The 10437-nt window shown below is 41.2% G+C and overlaps 1 protein-coding gene across 2 annotated transcripts in view; it reads right to left on the bottom strand.

The window, feature by feature from the left end:
* Positions 1-10195, bottom strand: part of LOC102984528 (actin related protein 3) — a 42326-nt gene extending 32131 nt beyond the window's left edge. The window contains exon 1 of one of the 2 annotated variants that reach the window (XM_024114990.3): positions 9870-10195. In XM_024114990.3, coding sequence (XP_023970758.1) covers positions 9870-9969 — 100 coding nt within the window. In that variant the 5' untranslated portion in view covers positions 9970-10195. Of the gene's footprint in view, positions 1-9257; positions 9346-9869 lie in introns of those variants that run through there. The other variant, XM_028501033.2, reaches the window with a different exon arrangement.
* Between the last annotated feature and the right edge of the window lie 242 nt (positions 10196-10437).

The raw sequence follows: 10437 nt of genomic DNA, 5'->3' as shown, positions 1-10437 counted from the left end.
GCCACAACTACTGAAGCCCGCGTGCCACAACTACTGAAGCCCGCATGTCACAACTACTGAAGCCCGCGCGCCTAGAGCCTGTGCTCCGCAACAAGAGAGGCCACCACAATGAGAAGCCTGCGCACCGCAAGGAAGAGTAGCCCCCGCTCGCTGCAACTAGAGAAAGCCCGTGTGCAACAATGAAGACCCAATGCAGCCAAAAATAAAATAAATAAAATAAAAATTTTTTAAAAAAATTAAAGAAATAGCCTGTCATTATCAAATAGGTCCTGTTTGCCAAAATACTCCATAATGCCAAATTGCTAGAATATTATACCTCTGTTCTAAAATCCCATACTATTCACACAATCATCCACTATTCTTAAAAAAAAAAAAAAACTGCTCTTTCAACACGTTTAGGCTGAATTTTTTGGAAAAAGTTTTAATTCAAATTGCTAGTCAGTAATGGATCATGCAGTTATCAAAATGAAATAATAAGGAATTTAAGGCAACATAAATAAAAATGGGCAACTGACTTCTCCATACTCATCTTTTCCCCTACAGTGAACACTCATTTTTTCTGCCAGAATTGAATCACCATTCCTATCCTGAGGGACCCTCAGGAGGCAAAACCCCACATCACTTAATAGAAGGAGGGAACTGATGCTGACCCATCCCACTCCTGTCAGCTTCTATATATCACATGATCTATGTCTAGCCAATCTGAGCCTAGGTCAGAACTTTCAATCTTGACTGAATAACCAAAAAATGAAGAAATGGTTTAGACTTCGTATTGAAGGAAGGAAGTAGAAGAAGGAAATAGCTTATGCATTTCATTTGTTTATAGTTGGAGAAATTGGTCTTCAGTGAATAGTAAGCATCATCTATGCAAATGAATAAATACTTTTGCAGGACTTTCATTGTGGGGAACATAAAGATGAATAGGAAATGCTGCTTGCCTTTAGGAAGCTCACATGTACACAAATGATTATGACAGTATGGTGAATGCTCTGGTAGGTATAAAATGAAATTTTTTGGAATCATAGGTGAAGGAAAATTTACTTCGTATTGCTAGTGTCTAGTTGCAGCATTCTGCAGACTTCCTGCAGCATGACTGGTAGCAGACTCTTGATACCTGACCTTCCTTTCTCTCTGCTTTTCTGGACCTGGTTCTTCAGCCTTCTCATCAATTTTGTGATCTACATCATATCCCTTCAATAATCCCTTTTTTGCTTATGTTAGCTAAAGTTATTTTGTTGTTTGCAGCTAATTTCTCATATATAACCACAAGTCTTTCTTGATATAACCACAAGTCACATGTCTCATTTCTACTTCTCAAGAGTTTGCTCTCAACTTTAAATCGTTTCATTTTATTAAAAAAATCAAAGTTTCGTTTCTAAAATAACTTTCCTGACACTAAGGCAACTTAAGCAAGGCACATCCCTTTGAAAGGCATTATGGAAGCAATAAAATTCTCAACTAGTCTTTTATACAAATAACAAATTCATCAAGAAAAGGTAGGAAAAAAAAGCCCCCCCAAAGTCTTCTTTCTTTTGCTATTACCTCTACCTTTTTTGACCATTATAACAAAGTTTTAAAAGAAATACCTTCAAACAGGAAACATATAAGCTCTTACGTGTGCCTTTTCAATAAAATGCATCCAAATTCATCATATACTCCAGAAATAACAATTTTGTTCATTCTCGTTTAGAAAAAAAAATCTACTTTCTAATAGCCATGTGTTTCCTTTAATCTATATATTCATTATTTGCAGAGTCAAATGTCAAATGTGTACTAAGTCCTCTGAGTCTAACATGAAAATTATTTTTATAGTCCTATATTCTTAAGTTATTTTTATTCCTAGGTTCAACTGTTTCATCTCTACGTTTTTATGCAATCATTAGTGAGGAATGACTTTTTTAATGCATCGATTATTTATTCTCAAATTGCAGCTTAACGAATATGTACACCTTCATTTTAAAGTTGTATGTAATTAAACATTATTTCCTTAATTAAGCTGTCCTGAATTAACCAGCAATTGTCAGTTTTACCATGCTAGACACAATATATGTCTTTATAATATTCAAAGGACTAAATAAATAATTCTATGTCATTTAACTTACATGTGTTTCAGGTTAATAAAATCAAAGAATTGGTCACAAAGACCTCCCTATATAGTTCATATTTGTTAAAAATTAACAATTCTAAAAGTAGAAATTTATTTTTCTAAATATGTAGCTTAAAATTTGAACACTCTTCGAAAACTGGATTTAACAATTTAACCACCCTTATTGAATAATATCCCAAGTTGGGGTAGTATAGTAGTGGGCCCTGGAGTCAGACTGCCTCAGGACTCAATTTCTATATCTACTACTTAACTATTTACATAAGCAAGTTACTTAAGCTCACCATACCTCACTTTCCTCATCTTTAACATGGTAATTATACAACAGTACATACCCACTTCGCAGGGTTTCTGAAACAGTTAAACTCTTAAAAGGCTTTGAAATGGCTGATTTGTATACATTCCATGTAATAAGTCTTTAAATAACTGAAATCCAAAACCTAAAATAAATATATCTAAGATTTAAATGCCTAAAACAATTTAAAAAGCACATTTCTGTGAAACGATCATCAATTTTATGAAAACAGTCTCGAACGTTATGTTGGAACATAAAATCACAGGTTTTCATCTGTGCCTTATACTGCGCATTTTTATAACAGAAACACTAAAGAATTCTGATGCATGTGTTGCACCACATCTCAAACAAGACTACTTTAACTACAAAAAACATACATGTTACTTCGACTATTAAGAAGAAATTTCAATTACTATAACTCATAAACATGAACTCCTAAGAAAACTTAAAAGAATTCAAGAATGCTGTCAACTGACACCTAAAAAACACTCCTGAAAGACATTTCTCAACTCTGGATGTGGATTAAATTATTTCTCCAATTCTTTTTCAGCTCCATTAATTCTGTGTGAGTAATTAGGCACTTCTCTTAATTCACTAAAGTGTGTCACAAATACACATTAAACGCTATTTTTAATAGCCTCAAAGTAACTGAATTTTTTAAACGCTTATAAGCAGAAGAAAAGCGCACTGTATTTTAATTATACTAAACTTTAAAACTTTAAGCAAACACTTGGGTTTTATCATAGACCAATACTAAAAACATAGTTTATATTTTTATATTTTTACAGTTTACCCAACCCTAAACTGTAAGGTATTCTGCATCCTAGTTCCCCTTTTTAAGACTTTTACCCTCCTTGTAGCAACCCCTCATTCACACTAAACCCTGTACTGAAAAAGTGTTAAAGACATCCTTCGCAAGAGTATGGCATTTTCACAATGGGCAAGAAGCCTTAAAGGAGAATGTTTAAAGATGGAATGTTCAGCATCAGAACAGATGAAGAAAATAGTCTTTGAGGTATGGGTTAGGGGTAGGGAGGAGAGGAGGAGTAGGAGGGAAAAAGAATATATGTGACCACACAAATTCAAGGCTGTTCCTTTCCTGGTTGCAAGGAGTATGTAAGGATGACTTGTGTTTAAATGAACAGTTTGGAAAGGTTTTGAAAAAAATTCTGAAAGAAAATCATTAAAATTCCACAATGTAGTCCTTTGGAAAAATTAAGATACTATTTGTCTTTCTACTCTGGTGTTAATCAGTTATACAGGTACCTTTTATATATTTTATGATATGAAGGCCCACATAAAGATATAAAACAAGCAACACAAAAAACAGTATTAATCAGCGTCCTATTTTGAAGAACCAAATTTAAAATATTTATCCAATAACATCACCTTACCTTGCACCATTACTTAATAATTCATGAATTTATAAGTGCTTGGTAAGCTATAAAGCATGTTAATGTAGTGTTATTATTCTGCGCTTACCTCCTTATGCTGGTGGCTATCACAGATCCACAGTGTCATAAAAGAGGCTACAAGTTCCAAAAGAGTTGCAGGAGAGCATTCAAATGCTTTTATTACAGGGGAATTTTGTTTCAGAAAACATACTGCCTAAGGGTGCATTTGAACCACCCCAGACTTCTGCTCCTAGTCCAAGCATTTCGCTGTTTCCACATGGGAGGAGGGGGAGCCCTGTGGACAAGGAGGAACACTGTGGAGGAAAATTTAGCCCTACCTTGAGCTAAACTCTCCTAAGGACTTTGCCTCCTACAAAGTGGGATGAAATCACTCACCACTTCAAGCCACAGTGCTCACTCATTCTTCTCTTTGTGATGCTCAAGAAGCCAGATCACATAACCAAGATTTTTTAAGGAAGATTAATATTCAGTCTTTTTGTTCTCTCTGTAAATTGTCATTTTATTAGCTTCAATTTAAAAATTATAATGATTACTGTCAAATCCCCACCTTCACTTCTGAAGCTCCTATATTTTTAACTTCCCCTAGAACATTTCCAATTATGGATCATTAATCCAAATTCCAATCTTACTCAGCTTCTTAAAACCAACTCCTTATTGTCCCACTCAAACTCAGAATCGGAAATCTTCATTGATTCCTATTTACGATACACTAGAAACAACTGCCAAGTCCTAGCTATACCTCTATCTCTCAAATCAGCAAAAACATTTTGACTGAGCAAAGAACTGTGGTAGACAAAGCCCACAGGAAATAAGAAAATAAGCACAAGACAATGTGTTCCTTTCCTTAAGGACTTTTCAATTCAATAAAAAAGGGAGCTAACTGATAACAGTAATAATTGCATTGTACTGAGCTCTTACTATGTACCAAGCACTGTGCTGAACCATCTTCATGCACTATCTCAAAAAAACAAAAAACAAAAACCCCGTAAGATAGACACTATGATCTCCAAATTACAAAATTAAGACCTGTAGAGTTTGCAGTGTACAAGGTCACACAACTAAGTAAATGGTAGAGTTTGAACTCAAAAACAGCTGACTACAAAGCCCTTGCTAACCCTAAATAAGCCATACAAAACAATATAATTGCCAGAAGACAGGTACAAACAAAAGAAGCGATCTTTCCCAAATTTATCTCTTCTGCTCCATTCCCACTGCCAACACCCTATTTCAGAATTCCTGCATAACAGGGGCTGAGAGGACTGCTTAAAAATCATCTAAGAAGGACCGCCCTGGTGGCGCAGTGGTTAAGAATCTGCCTGGCACAGCTTCCCTGGTGGCGCAGTGGTCGGGAGCACACTGGCCAACGTGGGGGACGAGGGTTCGAGCCCTGGTCCGGGGGCATCCCACATGCTGCAGGGCAGGTGGGCCAGTGCGCCAGCTGCTGAGCCTGCACTCTGGAGCCCGCGAGCCACAACTGCTGAGCCTGCGTGCCACGGCTGCTGAGGCCAGCACGCCTGGAGCCGGTGCTCCGCAAGGGGAGAGGCCGCCACAGTGAGAGGCCCTTGCTCGGCTGCGAGGAGTGGCCCCCGGCTCGCCGCAGCTAGGGAGGGCCCACGCGCAGCAACGAAGACCCAAAGCAGCCAGAAATAATAAGTAAATAAAATAAATAAATAAATTTAAAAAAGAATCTGCCTGCCAATGCAGAGGACACGGGTTCGAGCTCTGGTCCGGGAGGATCCCACATGCCGCAAACCAACTAAGCCTGTGCACCGCAACTACTGAGCCTGAGCCCTAGAGCCCGCGAGCCACAACTACTGAAGCCCGCGCGCCTAGAGCCCGTGCTCTGCAACAAGAGAAGCCACCGCAATGAGAAGCCCGCGCACAACAATGAAGAGTAGCCCCCGCTCGCCGCAACTAGAGAAAGCCCACGCGCAGCAACAAAGACCCAACGCAGCCAAAAATAAATAATATTAAAAAAAAAAAAAAAAGAATAAAGAGTTAACTTCACTAATACAAATAAAGCAACGTGCACAGGTCTGAAAAGAAGTGCCCATGGTGTAACAGAAAGAACACAGGGCTTAAATACAAAAAAAAAAAAAAAAAAAAAAACCCTTAAATACAAATAGCAACTCTCACAACCCACCTACATGACATTAAAAGAGTAATTTAAATTCTCTGATCCTATTTTCTCACTTGTAATATGAGGTAAAAATAGCTGTCACAAGACTAAATAAGTTAAATAAAAAGCCTGACCAGCAGGTCCTCCACTAGTGGATCTTTCCCTTCTGTGCTTAAAAGTAAAATTTCCGAACTTTTTTACAATAAGGCTGAAAAGTTCATTAGATTCAATATACACCCAATCCAAAGTCAATATTCCAACACAAAATTGGCAGGCAGGAAGAGATTGGCAGGAAAGGAAAGGAGAAAGATATTTTAGGCAAGACTAAGTAAGAATCTAACTTCTCAACAGGAGCAAGTGTGCTATACTTACTGCAAACAGCATGCAAAAAAAAGACCCATGACGGAATAAGAGTTTTAATGAACATTTTTTGGTAACAACCAGATACTGTGAATGTTTCTGCCCTTGCAGACAACTGGAGAAATAGTGTTATTACATATCATGTACACAATTCATGTAAGAAACATGAACTCCCCACTTATATTTTCTGCCACCCGCTCAGCTCTTCCCCACTGCTCTCAAACAAGAGCATCCTACCTGTACTAACAGCTAGAATGTGACTGACAGGATGAATAATGTAAGCTCCTCATCCACTGACTCCAACAAAATATTTATCCTTACATTTTAAGATTGCTAAGAAGTTTAACTCAGAGAAATTCCTTAACTCATTCTAGATCTGAATATATCCAACAGCTCTACAATAAGGCTATAATAACTCTGCACAAAAGGAGTTCCTTTATTTGGCTTGAACATTGAAGAATTCTGAGGGAAAACATGCAAAAGATAATTTAGGATAATCTTAACTTTACAAGCATTACAATGTTTTTAAAAAAAAAAAAGTTTTCCTCACCACTGGTAGCCCATTTGAGTCTGTACCTTAGTTCTTAAGCAACCAGCTCTATCAATAAGACTCTGTCCCAAAATTTTATTCTACATTACTATTCCAATACAGATCGCCCACCAAAAAAGTATGTAGACATGGTATCAATATGAAAGAAGTATTTTTTTCTAAATTCTTTTCAAAAGGAGTTATCTATTTTATGATCTGGGCCAGTGATTCTTTATCTTATGTTGAAATAAAAGACGTTTGCTGGAGGATCTCTAATTTTAAATTTAGGGATTAAGCTTCATGTAGCGAAACTCTTACAGCTTTTCTTACCTAAGACCACCAAATTTCACAGATGGCCACTTTTTTCAGTCACCGTTTGCCTAATTTATATAATGAAATGGAATGAGCAACTTGATTCCAGTTATAATTTTTCACTTATATTAAGTGGGTAACTGTGATTGATGAATGCATTCTCTAAAGCACAAAGGAACACAAAAATTGTAGGTGCACAATTTGCATCTCAGAACGTACAGTATTCTGGAACATGAAACTCTCTATTAAGGCCTTATTTAGAGATGCTTATCACAGGTCCAATTTCAATGAGCTATCCTCTAAGTGCTAATAAAGTTGAAGGTGTAACTTTCCAGGACTGCATAATGGGCAACAGGAAAGACCAAAATGCCTTCTGAAAGCCAAAATAAACGGATCTCTAAAGGTGGAATTTCAGAGACTGACAGATGGTAAAAGTAAGTGAGAAGTATCCTAATCAGTTCCATTTAAATCATGAGTGTCCAGCTAACAACCTCTCCCGGTGAGATAAAACTAATGTAATAATGTAAGAATAACTGCTATATTAAAACAAAAATATCTTAAGCATAGACTGAACCCTTGTCCCCCACGCCTCCTGCTCACTCAGTCTGTGTCTTAAATTCAAGGCTGCCCTATCAGAAAGAGGTCACTTAAGGATAGTTAACCTCAATGAAATACCCAGGACACTAATTCAAAAATAACCAAAACTACTGCGAAAGGGAAAAAAATGAAGTGAGAAAGAGTTAACACCCTACTTAAGATGTTACCATGTTATTTATTAGGGCAACAATTATCTACACTAATTTTACTGACAAGGCAATGATTACTAAAGCACAGAATATTAATTATGTAGCAATATTTTTCACTTTAACAAAACATACTGGAAAATTCTTTGTTAGTCAGGCTGCCAAATCTAATTTTAAAACTCACCCTACACATAAAACTACTCACCAGCTGCACTAAGAAGGGAGGGGGAAAAAAATACTGCTTCAGGGAAATGAAATTGGATTAAGAAAAAAGAACTTTAATTAGCTGTCCATCGAAAAACTACATGGAAGTTTCAAGGCTAAACGAGGCTGGTGTTTCCTATATTACTACTGTATTAACATATTAATAAATCGGTTGTTTCCCTATGCACGGCTGGGATTTTAGAAACCGCCACACTTGCATAAAGGTATGAGCATGAAGATTACAGAGAAATGTTAACAGAGAGCAAATAGTGAGGAGCAGACCGTCCTTTAAGTAACAGTAGTTTGTTTGCTGAATAGTAGAAAGGCGGGGGAAAGTCTGGCAGTCCACTTCTCACAACAACCCCCCCCAAAAAAATGTGGAGTATTTGGGAAATGAGAGAAGTAATAATATATCAGCAAGGTATACACACGGACAAAAGAAAACACTTCCGATACTGCAACGTAAAGCAGTCACTCTACATTAAAATACAGGCAGTATTCTCTACGTCTGCTGTAACTCTCTAAAATGCCTATTAACACAAAAGGAACGACCACTTTCACGCCATCGTGTATTTGAGTAAACTACACTACAGATGTATGATAAACAACTCCTTGCAAAGCAAGCACATCCCTTTACAACTCTATCACCTTCCTCGCGCCTTAAGATACCGTCACAGAATGAACGTATACAACTTACATTAACCCTCCTGGGCGCTTCCTCCCTCTCTCCGTGGAACACAAATACATTTTTTTTAGGTTCCCATAAACTGACACCCAGCACCAGTAACTCAGCCTATGTGAAAACTGTTTAATTTTGAAAATTCTAATAAGATGTGTTCAGGTTGGAAACGAAAAACTACCTTATAAGGGTATAAAAGACTGAAAGCAGGAAGCGGCTTTGACAAAACTAAGGAAGTTGCAGCGCGCTTGCTCACTGGGGGACTTTTTCGAGGCAAGAGAAGTAACACATGACATCTTTCCCTCAAATTAAACTGTGACTTGGTTGACCGGTAAGAACGTCGTGGGAAATGTTAAAGACCGGGGGTCGAAAAGCAAGAGGAGGCAGGTGGTCAAATGAAAGCCCCGCTCTAGGTTCCCATCTTCCGAGTCCGACTCTTCCCTTTCCCCACCCACACCCCGGGCAGAATGTTGTCACAGCAATCTTGCAAAACCTACCAAGAGCGCTTCTCTTTCCTCGCTCCTCTGCCAGGCCAGTCCCCGCGCTCGATGCCCCGCGGTGCCCAAACCCACGGGCAGGAGGCGGCACGGGGGGAAAAGAGGGCCGGGCGCGCCGGGCTCCGCGACCACCCGAACGCGACCGCGGGCCCCGGGGAGGCGACCGTCCCCGCATCTCCGCGGGCGGCGCTGCCCACCGCGGTGGGGGAAGGGCTGGGAGGGGTCGGGTGGAGGAGGCCGCTCCCCGGGAGCTTCTCGGCCCCGCGCACCCGCCCGGCTCCCAGAGGGTGAAGCGCAAGGGACGAGGGAGGCCCTGGCTCCGGGCCCCACCCCTCGCCAGCCGGCGGAGCCGGGGTGGACACCGCCGGCAGCGGCAACTCGCCGCACCTTTCATCTCCCGGCCTCCTGCCGGCCCCGCCATTTTCCTCCCTCCGCCTCAGTTTCCCCACCCCCGCCCATCAGCCCCCTATACCGTGGCGGATTGGCCACTTCGTTGCATATGTAGGTTTTTCTATTGCTTCATCACCAGTGAAGAAGTCTGGGTCATCAACACCTTTCTTCACCCTCCTTTGAGCTTGATCACCACTTTTGCTGACTCCTTAATAGCAATACAGGAAGGGATGATAAACTGTGGTTCCGTATTTCCAGCATATCCTAGTTTTGTATACCCCGTGCCACAGTCCACCACACAGGCCGGCAGCCGTCCCGCCATCTTCCTCCTCGCCTGCTGCTGCCGCTGCCGCCGTCTGCTCCGTGCCGGTTGGGGCCAGGGATGGGCGGCGAGAGGTAGAGGCTATCTGACCATCCACGGCCAGGCCGCCCTCTCCGTCCGCGGGGGAGCCGGGAAGCCAAAGCAGTAGCGAGAGAGCAGCAGGCTCGGTCAGCGGCTACCACTTCCGCAACCCGGGCGGGCAGGCAGTCCCCGCCCTGCCCCGCCGCGGCCTCCTCCCCCTCCCTCTCCCCTCCTCCTCGCTCCTGCCCCCACCCTACAACTTCTTCCCCTCGCGCCGCCTTTCCCCGGGAAGCCAAGATGGCTGCCGGTGCCGACGCCCCGGCCAGGCCAGGCCCAGGCCGCGAGCGCTCCCCGTTCCGGCTTCGGGCGGGCGGGGCGAGAGAGCATGCGCAGTGAGGTGCGCCTCCGGCCGCCGCTCCGGTCCCGACGGTGAGGAAGTCCACTTCG

This window comes from Physeter macrocephalus, chromosome 2 (genome assembly GCF_002837175.3).
Source record: "Physeter macrocephalus isolate SW-GA chromosome 2, ASM283717v5, whole genome shotgun sequence".
NCBI classification, from domain to species: domain Eukaryota; kingdom Metazoa; phylum Chordata; class Mammalia; order Artiodactyla; family Physeteridae; genus Physeter; species Physeter macrocephalus.
The sequence above is the reverse complement of the archived record's forward strand: the minus strand, read 5'-3'. Positions and strand labels throughout refer to the sequence as shown.